Source organism: Ursus maritimus, unplaced genomic scaffold (genome assembly GCF_017311325.1).
Source record: "Ursus maritimus isolate PB19 unplaced genomic scaffold, ASM1731132v1 scaffold_5, whole genome shotgun sequence".
Classification (NCBI taxonomy): Eukaryota; Metazoa; Chordata; class Mammalia; order Carnivora; family Ursidae; genus Ursus; species Ursus maritimus.
Window position 1 is genome coordinate 47,326,381 of NW_024426663.1, and position 24,482 is coordinate 47,350,862.

The window sequence follows — 24,482 nt, forward strand, 5'->3', positions numbered from 1 at the left end:
CTCTGTAGACTACCATTATCAGAATCATCTAGGGGGTTCAATCACAATGAAAATTCCTGGACTCTGCTACATAGCTCCTGTGTCAGGGTCTTACAGGTAGAACCCCCAAATCTGCATTTTTCACAAAGCTCCCTGGTGATTGTATTATGCTCTGAAGTTTGAGACCTAAAGTTGTAAAACTATGTTTTTATAGTTTATCTCTGTAAGAAATTGTTGCATATGGATGTATTAAAAAGAATTGAGACTAAAACTCTATCATTTCCTCCCATTTGAATCCAAAAGCTAGGTGTAAGTTCTTCTCATTTGGATCCAAAATTGACTGTAATCCAAGTCTAAAAGAGCAATCATCAGAAATGTATAAATAAGCAAATGCCTCTTATTAACAAACATTAAGTATTTCTGCAATGCAAAGTCCATCTTGAAAGTACTACAGTATTTGTGTCTATACACATACTTTAAAATTAAGAATAAAATTACGGGACACCTGGGTGGCTCAGTTGGTTAAGTGTCTGACTCTTGATTTCGGCTCAGGTCATAATCTCAGGGTTGCGAGATAGAGCTCTATCTCAGGCTCTGCACTGGACGTGGAGCCTGCTTAGGATTCTCTCTCTCCCTCTTCCTCTGCCCCTCACCCCACAAAAAGAATAAAATCACACTGAATCCACTATCAAACAAATGTTTACTTCTCTTTATAAAGTGGACAAATGTTAGTATTTCACTTTGAACACAGAACCCGAACATAATTATTTTTTGGCCTTTTTTGTAACCTCAAGAGTTTAGCAGCTGAAGAATCTGAGCTACGATTTCGACAATTAACAAAAGAATATCAGGCCCTCCAAAGAGCATATGCCCTCCTGCAGGAGCAGACTGGAGGCATCATCGATGCTGAAAGGGAAGCCAAGGTCAGTATACGTCTGGGGAAAGTGCTCTGAATTGGCTTGCAGCAGTCACAACATAAAAGTACCATGGACAGAAAAATATCAATAGGATAGCTTCCCCTGTATCCTTCTCTCCACTGTGGCTTTTGAACTGTTTTATCTTTTATGTCAACAAACCTTGGATCTAGAGATATTAGAACCAACTTAGATCGATGCTTTTGTTCCTTTAAAGATAGTAGTTCTTATTCTTGCTATTTGAAAACATATTTTTCAAAGCTAGACAATACTGAATTTTGATAATCCATTTTTTTAGCTTCTTGCTTGGAAAAAATACTTTTGTGGTTAGCCACTTTCTTTTCTTAGTTAATAAGTGCACAGCATTATATTGACAGCTTCCAAAGAATTTTCACTGGCAATATCTCATTTAATTTTTATGACAGCACCCTAAGGCAGGTGTTTTATAAAAGAGGAGTTCGAGTCTCTGAGAGGTTAATTGAATTGCCCACGATCACATAGCTAATAAATGGAAAACTTGGATTCCGCCTAAAGTCTTTACTAGGTCACATGTTCTTTCCATTACATCGCAATTGCCTCTCATAAGCTTATTTTTTTAAAAAGCCACACACATACAATACAAAAAAAATTTAGTAGTGCTTGCTGTGTTACAGACATCGTTGTAAGCACATTACATACATCATCTCATGCAATCCTAAAACAACCCTAAGAGTTAGACGCTATTATTAGCTGTGTCCTTTTTATAGGAGAGGAGATAATAGCTTAGTAGGATTTAAATGTAGATTAGCTAGGTTGAAACCAGGATATGTTAGATGAAAGCTAGGATATGAACCTAGTGTTTCTGAGTTCACAGTCCTAACCACTGTGCCATAACTGCCTCATAGATTAATTTACATGGGGAAAGAAGGAGTGTGCCCACCCAGTGATTTTATCCTTCTTCCACTTTAGAGGGTCTATAGTATGCTGAAGAGTGTTTTAGGAACTACTTTTAGTTGTTTAGTGGGACAGGATAGATATTATAGTTGCGTATTTTAAAATGGTAACATACATACATGCATATGCTTATTCATAAATGAATAAACAGCTTAAAAAACCCGCTGTGATTTGGAATAGATAAGCAGGCAATCATTAGAAAGGGATGTATGTGTGTTCCTTCATGTTTATGCTCTAATATATAATAGTTGTGGTTTTCATGATTAGTATGTACTAAGCATTCTCACCAACATAAGATTGGCTAAGATAATGGCATACATCTTGTTTTTTGAAGAGGTGGTGATATAGAAAACAGTTCTTTCTCTCATCTCACCCTCTCCTCTAAATAAAGGTTTAGCATTATTTCTGGCCATGAAAGTAAAAAAAACTTAACCATTCTCAGCAAAATAGTCTAAAACAAATCAAGATATTAGAAAAAGAGCAATAGAGTAAATTCAGAGAAAGAAATGCAAAGGTGGGGTGCCTGGGTGGCTCAGTTGGTTAAGCGTCCGACTTTTATTTCAGCTCAGGTCATGATCTCAGGTTCCTGAGGTCAAGCCCTGCATTAGGCTCTGCGCTCAACAAGGAGTCTGCTTGAGATTCTCTCTCTCCCTCTGCCCTCACCCCCTCACTTGTGCGCTCACTCTCTCTCTCTCTGAATAAATAACTAAAAGAAATGGAAAAATAGATAATATAGATGAATGAGCATCAATGAAAACAAAAGATGTAATCATTTTGATACAAGAAAAAAATAGATTATATTCAATGCTCATTCAAAGTTAAAAATAATTCTTAGTGAAATTAAGCTTGGGATTTTTTTTTAACCTATAAAGGTAAATATAATCTTCAATAGTCCAAAGAAGAATAAGAAGAGGAGGGCACTTGGCTGGCTCAGTCAGAGCATGCAACTCTTGATCTTGATGTTGTGAGTTCGAACCCCATGTTGGGTGTAGAGATTACTTTTAAGTATTTCTTCGTATTTAAGGAAGAAAGGGAGCACCTGGGTGGCTCAGTCAGTTAAGCATCCAACTCTGATTTCAGCTCAGGTCATGTTGTCATGGTTGTGAGATTGAGCCCCCCACATCAGGCTCCTCAGTGGGGAGTCTGCTTGAGGTTCTCTCTCTCCCTCTCCCTTTGCCCCTCCCCAGCCTGTCTCCCCCTCTTAAAAAAAAAGAAAAGAAAAGAAGGAGAAGGAAGGAAGGAAGGAAGGAAGGAAGGAAGGAAGGAAGGAAGGAAGGAAGGAAGGAAGGAAAGATTAAGGAAAAAAAGGATACCTGCCATTGCTGACTTTATTCCACATTATACTAAAGAACTTATTGAGATCTTAAGACAAGTAAAAAATATGTGTATGGACAAAAAACCCACTAATTTTTCACAGAAAATAAGGTCCAGTGTGGGGAGAATACAAGAGAATTTGAAAACAAAGGAAGTGAGACTGCTCCACAGAAGATCAGTGTCCAAAAATGCTGATACACACACTCACCCCCCCTCACACACACATACACATCATACATACATACATATATCTGGATCTAGATTTAGATTTAGGGCACAAAGTTGGCTCTGAACGAGTGGCAAGTTTTGGGAGAGCCAAAATGGGAGAAGGCTTTCCAGAAAGGGAATTTGAGAGGATGTAAGAGAGAAGTGGAGGATTACAAGGCATATTTAGGAAATAAGGAGATCACCAGCAGATCAGGCGTGTATTTGTTGATGAGTAGAGGGGAAAAGATTGCATATATAATGGGAGTTCTCACATCTCACCTGAAGACTTTGAATTTTAACCTGATGATAAAAGGAACCACTGAAAGTCTTAGGCAAGAATTTAGATCCTAAAAATAGTTTTTAAAGGTTCTTTGATCATAGAAAAAAAAATTTTTTTCCTGCCTTGTTGAGTTCTAATCAAGGAACATAAGGGGAGGAAAAATATTGAGTTACCATTTTACTTATTGAGTTCTGGAATTTTGATTTCACTAGGCTCAAGAACAGCTCCAAGCAGAGGTGCTAAGGTATAAAGCCAAAATTGAAGATCTGGAGGCGACTCTGGCTCAGAAAGGGCAGGTAGGCATTCGGTTGCTAGCACTCCTGCAGATGCAGACAATTCAGTCCGACCTTCCTCTAGCTCCTGTGCATGGGCCGCACCCAGGACACGGCTTGGCTCTCCACAGTGACCTTTCTCAAACTGTGTCAGAATGTTCAACTCGATGTTTCTGTCCCTGGTGTTTTTCTGGCCAGAGTGTGAACCCCACTACAACATGAATAAGGTTGGGCAAGAGAGAGAATGCCAGAGGAAGAGGAACCCTGTACAAATAGGCTAGAGTGGTCACAAGCTGCTGAGACAAAGCCCCGCCCCTCAAGCTGCATTCTTTGCCTCTATGCTACGTTTATGGTTCTGCATTTTAATGTTTTCCATCCATATGTATCTAGCCTGTGTGCATTCTGACCCTTTTCACTTTTTGCCTGTGTGGTCACTTCTGAGTCCCCGGAAGGCTGGTCCTGGATTATTCAGACTGAAAAAGTTAGAGACAGTGTCGATGAAAAGGGGGTGAAATTTTCTTGGCAACTTTGGCCCCAATGTCTTTTGAATAAGGGGCTGATAATAAGGGGTGGGTGTCATTTACCAGCCATTGGCAGGCCAACAAACAGGGTGAGAGAAGACAGCTTTGGCCAAGTGGTTTGACGACTCATGCTCTTTCGTGCCACTCTGAAATGCTGACTGCGCGATATTCTTTGTCAAACAGGACTCACACTGGGTAGAAGATAAACAACTTTTCATTAAGAGAAACCAGGAGCTTTTAGAAAAGGTATGTTGGGCTCAACACCCTAGTGGGGCAGAGGAGAAAATGATGAGAGATCCAGGAGCAGCAGGGGGTCCTCTCAGGAGTGGCACAGGGGCTCGGGGAAGGGGAGGCTTTTCCGGCGCTGTGCTCTCCTCTGCTGCGTGCTCAACTGCATCCCTGTCACCGCCATCACCATCAGTTAGTGGCACGTGTGCATGGCTCTGTGCTGGCGTTGTGCCGACTTGAGAGGATGTGATCCCTGAAGCCTATTGATTTGTTAACCATATATATATATACTGTATGCGTCCTGTACATATATATATATATATATATATATATATATATATATACACACCCACACCCACAAGTGCACACATCCTATGTGGTTGTCCATCTACAAAAAGCACACTTACGAATAGGACTTGTTATTTTGTGCAACGCAGTGACAGAATATGACTCCAAGACCATGCTGCAACCTAGCACAGACTGTGTTCTCACTTTTAATCATTTTGCTAATCTTGGCTATTTATATACATATATATACATATATATGTATATATTTCTTTTTAAATGGGAGAACTTTTTAAAAGATGTATCCAAGGTACAAAACAGCATGTCCAGGAGGTTGTTCAACAAATCAAGATGCAAAAGCATGGTTTAGGCCCAATAGATATAATTAATTTGGTTATCTGAACATAGACTTTTGATTGGGGCAATGAAATACAACAGAAATCATCTTAAGTTTAAAGGTGGTTTTTCCTTTAGTGTTTACCTTCCATAAATGTAGTGAAAAGATTACAAAATAAATTATTCTTGGGAAAAAAAACAGACTTTGAAAGCCCATTTGAATAAGGGAAATAATTCTGTAGGTTCATCCAAAAGTTATGTAGAAATTATTTTAGGATTATTTCTACCAATATTCAGTAGCCTTGGCAAGTCAAAAGTTAACCACAACACTCTGATAAGCATGAGAAGGGAAAGAAGATGCTTATCATCCCTCCCCTCTGGTCTCGCAAAGTCCTTAGCCTACCTTGCTTTCTGAGTGACAAGAGACAGCAGAGGTATAGAAGGCAGGTAGGTATTTGAGGATTGAGAACTGGTATTCTCAGAAAGGTGAGGTGTCCCTATAAAGAAACTTCATCACACATTGGTCCTGGGCTATGAGCTGCAACCTGTGAGACACTGACCTGATTTTCAGTGTTAACTGCCAGAACCAGAAATCTCCCCAAATATCCCATCTCAGATCCAAATTCAAGATTCTAGGTAGTAGAATCTCTTTGGTCATCTAAGTCAACTTCTTGAAACTTTTGAAAGTTTACATGACCACAAATATCTGAATGTAAATCTAAGTGTAAAAAACTTGACAACATTAATTGTCACTAATATTTCCCTATTTCCCCATCTTTATTTTCTCATAATTTTTCAGTATCCTGAGGCTATGAGAAAGGTTTTTAGTAGTCATAGAGATGCCCAGGAATAAGCGTTATTACTTTTCTTTACACCTAAAAACTAATTCCCATTATGTCTTGGGTCTGATTTTGTTTGATCTTGATTTCTTTGGGATAAAAGGGGATTTTAGGGGCTCAAGCTTCTATGAGTAAAAAAAGACCACAGTGACAGTAAAGCTAAACATCCTACTTCAAGTGGGTATTCTTGGGAAAGTAAGATTCATCCTATGATAAAGAGCCCTTGGGTTTTTGTTTCTAAATTCAAGACTTTAAATAGTTCCTGTGCATAAGGCCCACCCACACAGCTAATATCCCAAGGCTGCCCCAAACTTATTACAGATCATGAAAATTTTCTGATCCCTTGTAGACATGGGCCTGTCTTATAAGGTGACTCTACATAATTAACTTAATTCCATGCTTCATCAGGTTATAGGAGAAGTCTTACAGGAAAACAGCGGGAAAAGGTGTCACTTCTAAATGGGTAGACAAAGAAAGCCTCTTCTGGTAGGGGATGTTCAAGTTCTGTGTTCAAGGAAGAGTAGGAGTTCCTCACATGAAGAAGGAAATAGAGGGAGCCCCTTTTAGGCAGAGAGATGAACAAAGACACAACTCCTGGCAGTCAGTCCAAGGGTAGATGCAGGGTTTTATATTTTTGTGTGTGTGTGATCACATGTGAGTGTGTGCATGTGATAGAGATGACAATGAGAATATTTAAGGCTAGAAAGCCAGGTGCTGACCAGAGTATTAAGGTTTTTGAATTCCATATTGACAAGTTTGGCTTTATTCTTTGGGTAACTGGAACTCAGTAAAATTTTGCATATGATCAGAGCTATTTATATAAAATTTTTCTGACCATTCATAACTCCAGAAACAAGAGGTGTTGGTCTCCACTTTATACACCATTAAAGGTAGTACCAGGACACCATTCCTGACCCATAGCAAAGGCCTAATGAGTACTCTCAGATTCACTACTCAGAGGGTCCCCAGACATTATCTCAGTGAATGCAAGTGTCTTACAGCATTTTCCTCTATGACACAAAAAAGTCAACCAAAGGATAACTGGAGAGAAAGCCTAAAAGTTACTTTATTCACATCTACTTGGGATTTTTTTTCACGGTCTGGATGATTTATTCACCAACTAAATGAGTGCTCTCCGTGCTTGCTTTGCTAAATTGCAGATGGTTTTTGCAATGTTCACCTAACTTGAGGATTTACTTTATTAGATAGAAAAACAGGAGGCAGAAAATCACCGGTTACAACAGGAACTACAGGATGCCCGAGACCAGAATGAGCTGCTGGAGTTTCGAAACCTAGAGCTAGAAGTAAGGAAATGATGATAATAATGATAATAAAAATAATCGTAACAATTAACATGCACTGAACACATCCTGTGTGTGAGGTGTTGAATTAAGCATTTCATTTTTTTTTTTTTTTTTAAAGATTTTATTTATTTATTTAACAGAGAGACAGCCAGCGAGAGAGGGAACACAGCAGGGGGAGTGGGAGAGGAAGAAGCAGGCTCATAGCGGAGGAGCCCGATGTGGGACTCGATCCCGGTACGCCGGGATCACGCCCTGAGCCGAAGGCAGACGCTTTAACGACTGCGCTACCCAGGCGCCCCCGAATTAAGCATTTCAGATGCCTACTTTCATTCAACCTCACAACTGTGATCAAAATTTTATAGATGAGGCAACTGAGATTGAATAACTTGCCCAAGACCTGGGACTATAAGTGGTAAAGCACTGATACCAGTCAGAATTGTCTGCTCAGATACTATACTTTTCGACACTGTTGCCTTTAAGAATAAGATTAATGAATAATTTTTAAATACTTTAAATAATAAATTTCAAACTTCATCAATATTTCATAGCTTTTAAATAATCATTTCCATCCTTCATTGAATTCTGACTCATAAAAATGTTACCTCAAGAATTACATTTCAAATTGTGCTATATACAAAAATATTTTGGTAGACACTTGAATTCGTGAGTAAACTTTTTAATCTATAATGCATTTATACAAAAGGCTAAGAAGCAAGGTAACTTGTTTTAGGAAATACCTTAGTTAACCTGAACAAATTTCAGTCTTTTTTTTTTAAGTAAAATATATTAATCATATCAGATTTTGATTGTATCACATGGAATCTGGCCTAGGGGGTGGGGGTCACCTGGCTGGCTCAGTCAGTAGAGCATGTGACTTTTGATCTCAGGGTCCTGATCCAAGCCCCATGTTGGGTATAGAGATTACTTTAAAAAATAATGAAAAATAAAAACAAAACGGGGGTGCCTGGGTGGCTCAGTCAGTTAAGCCAAATCCGATCCTGATATAGGCTTGGGACATGATCTCAGGGTTGACATTGAGCCACATGTTGGGGTCCACATTGGGGGTGGAGCCTGCTTTAAATTCTCTCTCTTTGCCACCCCCCTTCCCTTTCTAAAAAAAAATAAAAATGAAAAAGCCTGACTTCTTTGGGGCACCTGGCTGTCTCTGTCAGAAGAGCATGCAAATCTTGATCGGTGGGTCATGAGTTCTAGCCCCGCATTTGGGGTAGAGATTACTTAAATAAATTAAAAAAAATAATAATCTGGCTTAGAATCCGATTGAACATATGTAGGTACATAAAGATAAGAAAATTTCCCATTTGATAGCTCTGTTATTTTGTTTCTTGTTTTTTTTCAAATTAGATCTGGATAGAGTTAGCAGTTGGTGTTCCCCAGAGAGGAAGAGTGAAGTCCTCTTTAGCAGCTCACATTTCTTCATCATAAAGCCTGAGTGGATTGAATATGCCAAAGGCTGTTAGCAGCCATAAAACTTCATGGTCAACAGACCATTCTCTGTGACACCTGAAAGCTCTAAATATTCATATAGTTTAAATGGGAACTTTACTTCCGACACTTCTCTGATCAAAAAATTTGCAAGACTGAATGACACCATCTATAAATTCTTCTACCATACCTCTTAGTTGATCAATTCTTTTCCATTAAATTTAAGCATGAACATCTTGAGTTTGGTTTTTTTTCTTGCCACATGATATTGATAAACTACTGCAATAACATAAAGAGAGAACACAGACAACTGGTTTGGTGTTTAATCAGTTGTTGCTTTTTTTTTTAATTCCCATATATTCTTCACTGTATTTCAAGGAAAGAGAGAGACGATCCCCTCCATTTAATCTACAAATTCACCCATTCTCTGATGGTGTGAGTGCTCTACAGATCTACTGTATGAAAGAAGGTGTCAAGGTAGGCAGATACTCAAATTTTTATGCTTGTAAAAAGAAAAACTGGGAATTGGAAAAGGGGAAGTTGTTCATCACTTTTGTTTTTTAGTCACTGGATGTCATTTTGATACCAACTATGTAGCAACTGAAAATAGTCATATCTAGGTACCAGGCTGGCTCAGTTAGTAGGGCGTGCCACTATTGATCTCAGGGTCGTTAGTTTGAGCCCACTTAAAACAACTTTTTTTTTTAATTTATAAAAAAAAAAAAAGATGTGTGACAGATGTATGAATGGTAACAGCAGAGAACACAGGAAATCATGATTATTTAGAACAGAGTAGGGTAAAGAAGATACAGATTTGAAATATTAAGATAATTACCTTAAATTGTCTAGGGGAACTATTAAATAAATTCCGTATTTCAAGTATACCAGATAAAAAAGTATTTGTCGAGTCCCTTTGTTACGTTGTCCTGAGTGCTGTGGGATTCATAATCTTGGAATTTTGGTGTTGGAAGAGACCTTAAAATCATCTGGTTCACCATCTCTTTTTATTATGTTTAATTTGGGGAAGATTTCTCTTTTGGAAGGACCTATGATTGATAACATGTTGTTCATTTAGGTAAAATGTATTTTGGTTTTTAGGGATATCGGGATACATTTTAAACATTAAGGTTGAATGGAGGTGGCTCCATCTCCTGGAAAATATATTGTCCTTCAATGTAATGAAATCACGTGGTGAATATCTATCCCAGAGGGAAAGCTGGGAAGCCTACCGCTGTTCCTGGTCTCTCCTTGACCTTGTGCATGGCCCTTCCTGCTCCCACTCTGAGCTGCCAGATAATACCTGCTTTTGTTGCCTTCTCTCTACCTATGAAACTGAGCTAGACCTCCCCCTTCCTGGTGGTAGGGGTCAGATGGACTGCTCTCGGGATGTGGGTAAGAGGAGAGAGTTGTACTAATTAAGTAAAAAGTGGGAGGAAAATTAGGTAGTAGAATTGTGCTTCCTTCTTTTCCACCCCTTTCATGGTGTTTAAACTTCTGTCCTTCCTGGGCTACACAAAAATTTGTTAAACCAGAGCAGTTTGTTGGGTTTTTTTATTCAGCTCTAATTAAATGAAAAGGACTTTACTTTGTCTTTTCCTTAGATACCTTTCTTAGATAAATCACAAACAACCTACTCCAATGGATGAAATTTATATGCAGGGGAACTTTTCCAGAGGAGTTCAGCTGCTTCAAACTGACTCAAGAAGTACAGTTAAAATGAGATATTTTCTCTAGCATGAAATTAATGCTAAAAAATGGAATGCGCTATAGTTTTCTATGTGGCGGTCAAAATCTCAACCAGGTTAGAATTCCATTAATTAGAATGAAATTAGTTGATTATATTTATTACCTGTTACTTATCTTTATGCCTCAAATTTACCATAATTCAAAAAAAAATTGGCAATTATAAGAAAAAAAATTCAGTGAAAGAATTCCAAGTCCTGACTATATTCTAGACTATTTCATATACCATCTCTTTATCCTCAAGATCAGCCTATGAAAGAGGTATTTTGCAACTGGTGAAATTGAGAATGAACTATTAAGTAGTTTGACCAGGTTCACGCAACTTGGAAGAAGCAGAGTGAAAACATAAAGCCACATGTGCCTGATTGAAAACAACCCAAGGAAGTACACATCTTAAAATGTCTTCTTAAAGTTAAGGGTCAAGCAGTGATAGAATAGTAAGCTACATTTGTGTCTTTGATTTGATGTATCTCCTTGATATTGCAGGATGTAAACATCCCTGATCTCATAAAGCAGCTTGATATCCTAGGTGATAATGGGGTAAGTAATGAATTGATTAAGGGCAGTAACTATATGAATTTGCCCAAAGAGGAGCAAGAAGTACTTGCCAGGGCATCATGTAAAATAATAGCAAGTGAGAGGCCATGTTCACTTAAGGATGTAGCTCCTTGAAGAGAATCAATCATTATCAAACATGTTGGTTGAGGTTTGTAAGGATCTCTGGAAGGCAGTGCCAGAAATGGGAACTGGTGAAGTGCTTTTTATGGGCTGGTTTCACGTTTGAATGCCGACCACATCTGCAGTGATTAAAGCTAATTACCTTCTCACTGTTGCTTGGAGCCATCTAGCGTGAAATTAATCAGTCATGCAGTTGCAAATGCTGCTAAATAGTAGGGTTGGTGACAGCCCCATAAAAATGGACCAGGAAACTATAATCTCTTTTCTTTCTAAAAACACCTTCTAGGCAGGGTCAAGGCATATTAATTCAGTGGGAGGACCATTCATTGAGATATTATGTGAATGATGCATATAGGTTGAAGGAGTCACCCATTTTTTGCCTTGAAAAATCATCAAAGGAGAGAACAGAATCAATTAAATCACATCAAACCACTATGAAAAGATTACTTTTTATTTCATTTTGGTTTCTGCTTTTCTCATAACCTGACTATTAGCTAAGTATGCTCACAGTGAAACACGAAATCAAGTCAGTCTTAGAGACATAAAAAAATCACACTTAATGTCCTTTTACATGTTTTGAATGAACTTTTTGTTAAGAATTGTTACTAAGTACAATAGAACATTTGTTACTTTTATACATGCATATGCAGTAGTATCTATGGCAGGCAGTTAGGCAGATAGTGCAAATATCATGACTGTCTTCAGCTTATTTTCTTTATTTCTCTCTCTCTCTCTCTCTCTCTCTCTCTCTCTCGGCAGAACTTAAGAAATGAAGAACAAGTGGCCATAATTCAGGCCAGCACTGTGCTGTCCCTGGCAGAAAAGGTAATACATCAAACTAACATTGAAATCCTCTCAATGTCTAACTTAACACCTAAAGAGCAGGGTAGGGTTGAAGGACATTCTCTTTGCACATGACTTTGTGTTACCGAATACCTAATAAATATCTTTTTTTTTCAGGGTGATACAACCCCAATAGAATGAGAACACACAAAAGAAAAGTCTACACACTGATCTGGGGTGGGTGGATAATTCTCGCTTTGTAGTCCCTTAAAACATGGAAAACTTTCTGGATTACATTATCCAAACAATCCCTCCCAAGCTGGGACAGCGATAAAGAGGGGTTTTTGTTGAGAGGTGGTAAAATGGCACCTGGCTCTTTTTATGCGCTCTTCCCTGGCTGCGTACACACCGGTTGTCCTCAATTGATTTTGTAATTTGGTGGTGGTTCACTGCAGTCGCATTCAGAAAGCCCAGCCTGGGGACTGGCAGAAGAGCAACACTGAGTGTGCTCTGGCCCCCTTGTGTCGAAACCTGGTAAATGGTAGGAAGAGAGACAAAAGGAAAGAGCCAAGTGGAGAAGCTTGATGTAATTGGCTATGTTCAGGATGCTTTGAGAATCAGTACATACTTGAGAGGCATGGGTACATGCTTGGGTAAAATGACAACTGTATAATTCCTTGAGATGCTTTCTTAATTCCTAAATGTATAAAGAGTTTGTGATAAATGAAACCATATACAAGTGAGTGATCTGCTTTCTCCAATCTGAAGTGAGGGAATTCTCCAGGTCAAATGACCTATTGAGTTACTCAAGCAATACCATGACATAAAGGGGAAAAAATGTAGGGAGAGGGAAGGACTGCTATAAAATAAAAAGTTACCTAAAAAGTATTAAAATGCTCCTTTTAAAAAGGGGGGGGGGCGCCTGGGTGGCACAGCGGTTAAGCGTCTGCCTTCGGCTCAGGGTGTGATCCTGGCGTTCCGGGATCAAGCCCCACATCAGGCTCCTCCGCTATGAGCCTGCTTCTTCCTCTCCCACTCCCCCTGCTTGTGTTCCCTCTCTCGCAGGCTGTCTCTATCTCTGTCAAATAAATAAATAAAATCTTTAAAAAAAATAAAAATAAAAATAAAATGGTCCTTTTTTGGATCCTGATTCAAGGGCACCAAGTGTGGAAAAAAAGGACATTTGCTGACAGCTGGGGAGATTTTAATATGGACCAGGAATGAGATAACAAAAGGAGTTCATGTTCATTTTGCAAGGTATAAAAATGGTCTTTGAGTTAAGGATTTTTTTTTGAAGATTTTATTTATTCATTTGATAGAGATAGAGACAGCCAGCAAGAGAAGGAACACAAGCAGGGGGAGTGGGAGAGGAAGAATGAGTTAAGGATTTTTTAAAAGGCCTTATCTGTTAGGGATATATACTGAGGTGTTTACACGTGAAATGATATTTGGGATTTGCTTGTAAAAAACTTACTTCCTTTATGATTTAATTACAGACCCATCACTTTCCCTCTCCGCAACAAATTAATAGCACCACATTATCTCTAACATAAGGTCCCAGAATCCAGAACTTGCCATAAGGTCCCTGAGGATCTGGCCCTTACCTGCTTCTCCAGGATCCCACTTGTTTCTTTGGTCCATAGCTAAGGTCCAGCCATACACAAATCCTTCTGGGGTCCCAATCTTCTCTCTCTCTCTCCATCTCTATCACTATCTCCATCCCTTGGTCCTTTACACTGTTCTCTTTGCTTCGAAGATATTCCCTTCTTCCTTTTCTACCTTGGTCTGGCTAAATCTGAACCATTAGCCATCTCCCTACATGGGGAAGCCTTTTTATTTACCCAAGCCCAGTTAGGGTTTTTTTTTCTCTTTGTTTCCACAGTGACCTATGCATCTGCTACAATGGCTTCTAACAACTATAACGTGACTGCTCATTTTTTGCTGTTGTTATATGTCCCTCAACCACCTAAATGCTAGACTTTAAGCCACGTGAGGGCAAATACTCCACTTTGTTTGCCTGGCTTTTCACAACAGTCCAGCACATCTAACAGGGGGTCAAAAAATGTTCACTGAAGGAGTGAACAAGTGACTTTGTGAATGTCCACAGGACAGTGTTCCAGTGACATCCAGTTGGATGAAGAAAACTCAGTCTGTAGGTCTGCTACATTTATTTGTCACTGAAAGCCAGAGTGTCTCATTCAGTTGGACTCATAAAGGGCTATAATTCTCTATTGCAAGAAAAGTCACCTTAGTTTAGGAATATCAAGAAAACTTGACTGCTCTGTGAAAGGCAAGGACTTGGGACATGAAGGAAAGGATAGGGAAATGGAAAAGAAAATATGAGTAGGAAAAAGAAAAGGAAAAATAGGTCTGTGTACCTTGCATTTACTTAGATTGTTGGAAGAAAATCTTCCATTCCCTGTTCTGTGTGGCATGTGATGCAACTTGAGCTTGACCGTAATTAACACCTGCTTAGTGCTTCTTTTGCACTTGGCGCTGCTCTAATTGCCGAAGTCTTGGTATGACTGTTACATGTCAGAAGTTTCATATATGACAATCTGAAGCACAGAGAAGGTAGGTAACTGCCCCAGTCACACAGCTAGAAAATGCTGGAGTCAGGAATCCCACTTAAGCAGTCTGTTTGCAGAGTCCATGATCTTCTTAACCGCTGCACCCAAATTCCCCTTAAGCATCCTATTGAAAGCAGGAAGTGCACTATGTAGAGCCCATAGGACCTGCTCTTTTAGGGCTTTGGCAACTTAGTTCATGCCTCCACTTACCTCCTTTGCAAGACAGGTATGAGGGGTTCAGTTGAACATGTACAGAGTGATGACAGTGTGCTTAGCACTGAAGATCTAAGTGGAAGAACCAGATGCATAAGACACATGCCTGTGCTTAAAGTGCACATAGTCTGGGCAATTACCTTTTGTGCAGATCTTCACAATTCACAAGTTTAAAGTCACCTCCTACCTTTGGGATTTACAGATGAACATTTCTATCTCCCAGGAATTCTAAATGACAACCTTAAAGTTTCTGATTCTGCAACTTTGAATAGCATTCTGCTGTCTAGGAGTATAATCTATAACCAGAGATTGAACCTAGACAAATTTCCAACAAGTAAATCCTCTTGTGACTTTGTATTAAAAATAGTAACAGCCGGGGCACCTGGCTGGCTCAACTGGTTGAGTGTCCAACGCTTGACTTCAGCTCAGTCATGATCTCAGGGTTGTGGGATTGAGCCCTGCCTCACGCTCCACACTCAGCAGGGAGTTGGCTTGAAATTCTCTCTCTCCCTCTCCCACCGTCCCTCCCCCTGCTTGTGCTCGTGCTCTCTCTCTTTCTCTGTCTTAAATAGTAAGGTGACCTTAAGTGAGAACATGTTATGGGCCAGGTACTGCACAGATCTCATTGTTCTTTATAACTGTCCTATATTCATCCCATTGTTTGCATTCCACACATGAGGAAACTGAGATGTGGGCTTCAGAAACTTGTCCTGTATCACAAGTAATAAGGGCTTCAAGTCAACACACAGGTCTGTATTTGAAGCCCATGACTGGACTGCTTCAATTTACTGTACTTTTTTTTTAAGATTTTTATTTTATTTATTTGAGAGAGAGCACAAATGGAGATGGGGGAAGTGGCAGAGAGAAAGAGGAAGAAGCAGGCTCCCTGCTGAGCCAGGACCTTGGGATTATGACCTGAGTTGAAGGCAGATGCTTAACTGACTGAGCCACCCAGGCACCCCTCAATTTACTGTACTCTTAAAAACACTGTTTACAAGAGAATTTGTTTCTCAATGATAAATGGACAGCAAGTGAAAGGAAGCATTTTAATAAAGCTTGATGGTATGCAATTGCATTATGAGGCTATTTACCCATGACTTTTGATGGAAATTTGCTTCAAGGGGAAGCCACATGTGTGTACAAGAACTGAGCGAGTAGACCCTCCAGTCTCCCCAGGCATTTCTTCTTTTCCCTAAGAGGCTGTTGAACATGGTGTCGCCTTGTGAATGTCAAGGCCTTAGTATATAGAAAAAATACTCAGTGCACCACATAATTTATCACAATAAACTAAAAAAGAAATCTCTAGTAGTGAGGCAAATTTCTAACAGTGTAGAAGTACAAAAATACATGTTAACCAAAAACTAATTTATTGGGTACCAAGTACATGCATTCTACTGTGAATAGTGTTTTACATTAATTGCATCCTTTAATCTTCAAATTATTAACCCTATTTAATAGAAAAGAAAGTTGAGGCTTAGAGAAATCAGACAACCTTTCAAGGCTGCACAGCCATGAAAAGATAGAATTGGGATTAGACCCAAAGTAGTGTGCCTTTAGAACCCCCATGATTATTATGCCCAGCTGCCTCCCTAAGGGATAAGCTGATGTTTAACTTGGGAGAGACCCGTTATAATAATTTGTTCTATTAAGCCAAATATGTGGTAAGCTCATGTCGTATTATTCAAAATCTATTTTTACTCAGGGTGCCGATCAATATTAACATTAGTGCCATTTAACATGATATATTCTAAGTGTTAGGAAAGATAGGCGTTTTTTATGTGATTTAAAATGTCTCCACTCGACAAAAATGATTCTTCAACACTTAGCTATAGTCAGTTTCATACACTGAAAAACTGCCATTTCACCTGGCTTGCTTTCTTTTATCATGTTTTCCCCAGCCATGGAGAACTAGATGTCTCTTCTGCTTGGAACCTTCCTGTCATTTTTACCTAATCATCTCTGACTCAAATTCATTAGACTCAGTTGCAGTTGTCACTTCCAAGAAAGCCTTTTATGGTGTTTTCTAACGAAGGCAGAAAAACATGTTGGTCTTACTCACCATCAAAGCCCTCGTATCTAGTGCAGTGCCTGACACATGGTAGACATCAATGAATGCATTTGTTGAATGAATGAATGAATGAATGAATGAAGAACTATCTTTCCTGAACTAAGAGATAAAATGCATTAAGTTTTCACTTCAGTTCTTGTCTGCTTCCTGAAATATAAGAGGAAGAGACAAAGCAACTCAGTAGACTGCACGATATACACCAAATCAAGCAATCATGTAGACTTTTTTGTCTTGTTTACTCCTTAGTGGATCCAGCAAATTGAAGGAGCAGAGGCTGCCCTACACCAGAAAATGATGGAATTAGAAAGTGACATGGTGAGTATAAAGAGGAGGTATCATAAAAATGAAGAAAAATTGACAAGGCAAATGGGAGACAACTATTTTCTACCAGTTTTATCTGGCACTGATGAAAGTGCTTATCTGGCACTGATGAAAGTTTGCACCTTTCCACTATTTTGTGTACAGACTATGGAACAAAATTCCTGGAAGTATCCCACAATTTCAAGTTATTTTCTTCAAAAATATGTTGTATTTTTATAATACTTCTAAAACTAATGCTGAAGAAAATTCAACTCGGTGTTTTTTTTCCATAGCCTAAATAATTTTTCCACCATATATAGTCATAGTAAAAATTACAGAAGTGATGAGTATAACTCTGATTTTAAAACTCTCCAAACCACCTCATGCCCGTTAGGATGGCCACTATCAAAAATATAGAAGTTAAATGTTGGTGGGGATGTGGAGAAATTGGAACCTGTGCACTTCTGGTAGGAATGTAAAATGGTGTGTAGCTGCTAAGGAAAATAGTATGGTGGTTGCTGAAGACATTCAAAATAGAATTACCACCCAATCCAGCAATACCACATTTGGGTATATGCCCAAAATAATTGAAGGTAGGGTCTCAAAAAGATATTTGTACAACCACGTTCAAAGCATCATTATTCACAATATCTTAAACATGGAAGCGACCCAAGTGTCTATCAGTGGATGAATGGATAGCAAAATGTGGTCTATACATACAATGAATATTATTCAGGCTTTAAAAAGGAAGGAAATTCTAACATGTGATATAACGTGGATGAACCTTGAGGGCATCATGCTAAGTGAAATAAGCCAGTCACAAAAAGACAAATACTGGATGATCCCACTTACATAAGTATCCTAGAAAGTTGGAACGATGGCTGTCAGGGGCTAAGAGGAAGAGAAAATGGGATGTTGTTTAATGGGTATAGTTTCGGTTTTGCGAAATGAAAAGCATTTCGGAGATTAGCTGCTTAACCATGTAAATATCCTTAACATTACTGAATTGTACACTTAAAAGCAGTTAAGAGAGTAAATTTTATTTTGTATGTATTTTACCACAATTAAATTTTTTTTTAAATCTCCAAGCACAGGAATTGTTGATTATAACTTATAGGAATACATAGAATTTTATAACTGTACTCTCATTAGTGTTATTACTACTAAAAAACAGGTAGTGATTCCTATCAGATTAGGGAATCCTATAATAGTAACAACTTGCATTTATATAGTATGTGACAGCTTCACATCATTTGCTTATATTTTACATGGAGTTTCTATTTTGCCAAACGTTAGACTCTAAAGTCAAAGCATGTGACAAGAACTGTTCATCTTTAAAAACAAAACAAAACCCTTGAAAACTCTTAAAATCTACAAATATTAATTACCCAAGCAGCCTGTACCAGGCACTGTTCTAGGCACCAGAGCTCAGAGGTAATCAGGGAAGTCACCAGCACAATTACCACATGCAGACAGTCTCTTGAAAGTAGATGCAGTCCAGTTTTCCTCCAGCATTGGAAGAGGTCCTTGTTCCTTCAGTTAAGCACACAAAGAAATAATTAACTGTACTTGCAGCTACATTGTACACAAAGATTTATTTTTAAATGCTAATGGCAAGATGCTTGCAATGTGAGAGCACGCATGTGGAAACTGAGGACAAGCAGGGGAACTTCAGGAGCAGAAGCTCTCTCATTAAGTGACACCCCATTCACTAAATCATTATCCATCTTTGTGTTGCTAATTGTACACAGATAATTTTGAATAATTGTTTTATTATACAACTGTATATATTACCTTCCTAAACATTATTACAAAAATAGATTCTCTCAATATATTTGCACGGATATACTTACTAGTTGCTAACTTATCTTGTCAAAATCAAATTTGTCCTTAACCACATACTCTTGAACTAACATAAAAATCCTTTAAAGCATTCCATGTCAATTGATCATTGTATCTTTTATACTTCTTTCCATTGATTTTCACATTCCCTGTGTGAGGCTATGAAAGTTGAACTATTTCCCTAACAGACAAAATCTATGACCCTACAAATGCTAGTGACTTGTCTTGTGGTGGAAAACATTAATCAGTACAATTTATATATCACTTCCTAGTAAACTCAATTAACTCTTTCATTTATCATTATGGCCCCCTTCTTATAGGAACAGTTCTGCAAAATAAAAGGCTATCTAGAGGAAGAACTAGACTACAGAAAACAAGCTCTCGACCAAGCATATATGGTAGGTACAGAAAGCACTAAAGACACCCAGAGTGTTCACAATTCTCTATTGCGGAGTAAAGCATCCTGGTTCATTTGTCATGCCATGTGCTTGAATAGACCATGACATGATGCTCATTTATTCAGTGTTTTCCAGTTCTGGTTTTAGAACAAATACATCCCTATCTCTTTCCTGTTATAATTATCTTATAATACTTAATAACTATTTAATTATGTTTCATTTAAAAAATTAAGTGTATGTTATTATAAAATACTTTGATGAAGGACAGATCGGATGGTACTGTGGATTAAAGAGAAATTTTATTAAATCAAATCCAGTTGTTTGGGAGCCTAATGTAGTAATAGAATGATAGAGCCTTTAATGTCTGTTATATACATTTTTACTTCACGTATTTCTCCCAACAACCCTGTGAGGTAAAAATAAAGTTGATTATTCCTGTATTACATATGAGAAAATGAAGGCTTGGAGAGTGAAAGAACTTTGCCTGACAAAAACAAGCAGGTAGTACTCAGGTCTGACTCCAGACCCTAATCCATAATCCAACCACAGTAAGGAAAGCTCTTTGGTAAATGGACTGTGCCTTTTTCTCTCCCACAGAATGTTATGCTGACTGAGGAGCACATTTGATTCATTCCCCATACCAAATTAATGATACATAATTCCTAATATTGGACTATAGCTTGCATTTGTTCTCTCCGTATGCTCTCCCCACCCCACCCCCCATTAATTCACAGTAATGACTCAAGAGGAAAAGACCAAACTTAAAAGAGGAACATTTCAAGGAGTTGCTAGTAGAGGTTTTTATAATGCTTTCCTGGAAGCATCCTGAGTCACTTTGGGGATAAGAGTGAAGCACTTAGTCCCTGCCTATAACAAAGATGAATTAGTCTTTCCTTCCAAAACGAGTAAGAAATTCTGAGCACCACTTGATGGGGAAAGGAGAAAATGAGAGTTGGTCCCTGGAGAATCAAGAAGGAAGCACTTTCCCCCTCCCTTCCTACCCTTTTATCCTTGCCTCCTCCACATACACATGGTAGGGTTCAGCTGTGTGTTCGTGTGTCCCATGACTGAGTACTTGTTCAGATAACCACATTTAATGTTAAAAAGATGAGATCTTCTTAATCCAGCACAAGAGCTAAGAAAACACCCCTTACCCAGGCATGACCGTCCACCTCTGTAAAAGTCACAGGGGGTAAGATTGTAGGTTTGGGCTGCTGTATCTGAAGCATGGTAAAAAAAACTGGATATAAGGAGCAGTAGACTCTTCATCTGAAACAGAAAAGACTCAAGGAGGCATTTTATAGCTAAAGCAGCTGTAAATCTCAGAGTATTAAAAAACAGACCAATTTTGAAGACTCTAGGCCATTTTTAGATCGTATCTCCCAATTTGTATTTTAAGATGTGGAGACTATACAGCCATCTTCAAGTTCATAGATGTGTCATATGGAAGAGAAGTGGCCTTTTGTACATGAAATATATCTCCAGTTTCAAGTATTCTAACATAGGCCACTTTTCAATGCTTATTTCTAAAAGTATGGCTACCACGATAGATGTAACTATCTGAAGGTCTGTCAAATGAAAGAGAGAACAAACTTACTCTCAGCTGCATTTGAGAATAGAAGGATATACAGTTCTTTTAACAAAGTAAGGACTTCCTAAAAATGAAATGGACGAGATCCCAAGAAAGAAACAAATTCCCCATCATCAGAGAAGTTCATGTATTGTTAGCTGGATGGCTTTTGGGGAATCTTACAAAGGGGATTATCAAAATGGTGGTTAAGCTGGACAAGCTTTGAAGTTTATCGAATTGCTCTGATCCTGTATGACTACAGTGATACATGACCCCCACCAACCATACACACAAGTGTCTCCATTCACATACCACACATCAATGCTAAGTTCCAAAGTTAGACTTTTCTAATTCTGTTTGCCAGAGAATCCAGGAACTAGAAGCTACTTTGTACAATGCTCTGCAGCAAGAAACTGTTATCAAGTTTGGTGAATTGTTAAGTGAAAAACAGCAAGAGGAGCTGAGGACAGCAGTAGAAAAGTTACGGCGGCAGATGCTGAGGAAGAGCAGAGAGTATGACTGTCAGATTCTTCAGGAGAGAATGGAGCTCTTACAGCAAGCCCATCAGGTGAGGACTGAGTCACTGCATCTGTGTAGGGTTGGTACTAAGCAAATGGGACTTAGTACTAAGTACCTGGTACTAAGTATGGGTGTGGAGAAGCCCAGGAGCTATAAACTATTTTCAGAGAGTAAAATAACTGTTGTTTTCCACCTAGACTCAGAGAGAGGACAGTTTTGTAATGATTCAGTTTTTTAAAAAATGGCATTTCAGAAGCATTGCATACTGCTGCTATTTTGGAAACTATTTTGTCATGAAATACCCTTTGAATCTCCTGGATCCTGGTTAGCTCCCTTATGCAGGGAAGCAAGACTGTCCTCAGGATAGAAATAATGCCTCCATCCTGTTACTCATCCCAGTCCATAACCTAGCCTGATCCAATAATCGAATAGGGTAAAAGAGAACAAGGGCCTTTTTCTTTATTCCCAGAACAAACAGCAACACCAACAAAGCCTGGAAGCTGCCGCTTGCTTACTGGCATTTGCTATGTCAGGAACTAAACTTACATCATTGCATTTAATCTTTACAATAGCCCACAAGGTAAGTATTCTTATGATCCCAATTGAGGAGATATGATGATAAGAGTGCGTAAGCTTGCCCAAGATGACCCAGATAGCAAGCTCCAGTGCACATTACCACTCAGGTGGGCATGACTCAAGGCCAGTGCATCTAACCATTGCACTACACTGTCATACGCACATTGCATTATCAGTTATGATTTATGGGCCTCATCTAGACCAGCAAGGCTTAAGAGACACTCAGTTTAGAGCCAAAATTCTTAATTCCGACTCTTAGTTCATGTCTTAGCTTGACAGGTGAGGACTAGGGCCCTGGTCAAAAAGCAGATTCCAAAAGAATTCCAAAACTGATAGTGCCAGGCTGTTGTATTTGGTACTCAGAAGCTGAGACAAGCCACTGTTATAAAATCCAGATGGACTATAGAAGAAGTAAGAATCATGTAGTCTTCAGAGTTCAAGGTGAGTGGAAAGGGAACAGGTTATTTTATGACCCCAATAAGAACAGTTGATGGAAAACGTGACACTTAGCGTACCTCCAATGTAGCCAGGAGTTCTGTGAATCTTTATAGTTGGACAGATGATCCAAGGTAGCAGGGGAACTCTGAAGCCATTTGTCCTGGAGATGGTGAATGTACACATGTTTGTTTCAGTGGCCCTTCAGAGTCCTTCATAAAGTTTAGGCGTTTGACCCTGGAAACCGTTTTTTAAATCTGTTAATAATAGACTCTCTGGTATCATTAGTTGGGGAATGAAAGTGTCCTCTGCATAAATTTCTTATGCTACAATAGCATTTAATTAATTTCAACAAATCAGGAGCTGTGCCACGGAACCACAGCAGTGTTTATTTTTAAGATGTACAAATAATTATCTGAATTTACTTCTGATTAAAAGCTTGTCATCTCTTTTGAGTCTTTAACCAGCTAAGGTGATTCACTCCTGAAAGACATGGTTTTGTTTGCTTTAAGTTATCAATCTGAATGGATAGGTATATTACATTTCTAAGCCTCAGAGATTCCCATTGAAATTCTCTTTCAAACAAATGTTCACTAGAAAATGCCTTTTTTAGTTATTATTTCTTACTCTTTATCTGCCATTATAATCAGTAGTTTTGACTTGAGAGAATTATTCCAGAAGGTCTTGGCCAGAATTTGTCATATATCAGTATATGATCCAGTTAAATCCTAGAGCATATCACTAACTATTCATTGGACATTTCTGTTTGAATGTTTCCCATATGAAACAAATCTAAATGTTCATTCTTACCCTTACTTGTCTCTTCTTTCCCCATCTGCCTGCCTTGGTCAGGAGAATTACTGTATCTGAAAGCACTCAGGCTGGAAACCCTGGAGCCTTCTTTGTCCTCATCTCCAATAGTTAATATAGCACTACATCCATCTAGCATTTCTCCTGCAATGTTTTTGAAGCTGTTGCATTTTGTCCACACTTGAAACCTCAGGCATATGCAGGACCTTTCAATACTGCAGCAGGCCCAGCTTCTGCCAGATGTCCTCTGATGTAACCCGAATCAATCATCTATTCATTTGTTCAGTCAGTTGTTTAAATGCACTTCCTAGACTTTGAACACCATGCCAGACATAGAAAATTCACATGGACCCTACCTTTACAAAGCTTAGGACCTACTGATGGAGTCACAGGAGACTAATACAAAGAAAAATAACTATAATTGATATCTTTTGACAAGGGGCATAAAAATCATATGCAGTGTGCCTTGGGGACCCGGTTGTGGGGAAGACTTCCAGCTCTCCTCTCTTTAGCTCGCCATGCGTATCACTGCAGATTCTTTCACCTTTTCTGATGGTACATTCTTCCTCAAAAGCCTCCATGATCACAATTTCCAGTTGAGTCTGGTCCTATGCAGGTCTCTCCAGGTCCTTCATTAGCTGGCTACCCCTTCCCTGAAAACCTGATCTGGGACAATCTGCAGAACATACCTTTCTCTCTACTTATGCAGACCTCTTCCTGGTACCACTTGGGCCGTGACTCCTACCTCCAAGCCTTTTTTGCCTGATTAATCACCCTAAAATGCCCTTCAGTGTCTGCTTCATTTATTCAAATTTTCCCATTTTTTTCCAGTCCCAGTTTAAGATCTACTTCTTTTAGGATGTTCTCCCTGATAATAATGGACTGCATACTACTGAAAAAAAAAATCTATACTGCGTACCCTGTTTGAGGGCATCCTTGTGCCAGAGACTAGGAATGTAACGGTGGACAAAGATATAAAGGTCACTGTTCTCATCTATGCTACATATGAAGAGGGTCAAAGCAACAACACAAAAAACAATGACCAAGGCAATGTAAAGAGTGTCCTTGAGTGCTGCGAAGAAAAGTATACAGTGTGTGTGTGAATTTGGGAATAGGATTCAC

At 38.8% G+C, this 24,482-nt stretch overlaps 1 protein-coding gene across 1 annotated transcript in view; it reads left to right on the top strand.

The window, feature by feature from the left end:
* Positions 1–24,482, top strand: part of JAKMIP2 (janus kinase and microtubule interacting protein 2) — a 162,698-nt gene that overhangs the window by 122,517 nt on the left and 15,699 nt on the right. Inside the window, exons 10-19 of the mRNA XM_040622262.1 lie at positions 774–902; positions 3,840–3,923; positions 4,604–4,666; positions 7,314–7,412; positions 9,234–9,332; positions 11,085–11,138; positions 12,036–12,101; positions 17,157–17,225; positions 19,373–19,450; positions 21,385–21,588. Of these exons, the coding sequence (XP_040478196.1) occupies positions 774–902; positions 3,840–3,923; positions 4,604–4,666; positions 7,314–7,412; positions 9,234–9,332; positions 11,085–11,138; positions 12,036–12,101; positions 17,157–17,225; positions 19,373–19,450; positions 21,385–21,588 (945 nt within the window). The remainder of the gene's footprint in view (positions 1–773; positions 903–3,839; positions 3,924–4,603; positions 4,667–7,313; positions 7,413–9,233; positions 9,333–11,084; positions 11,139–12,035; positions 12,102–17,156; positions 17,226–19,372; positions 19,451–21,384; positions 21,589–24,482) is intronic.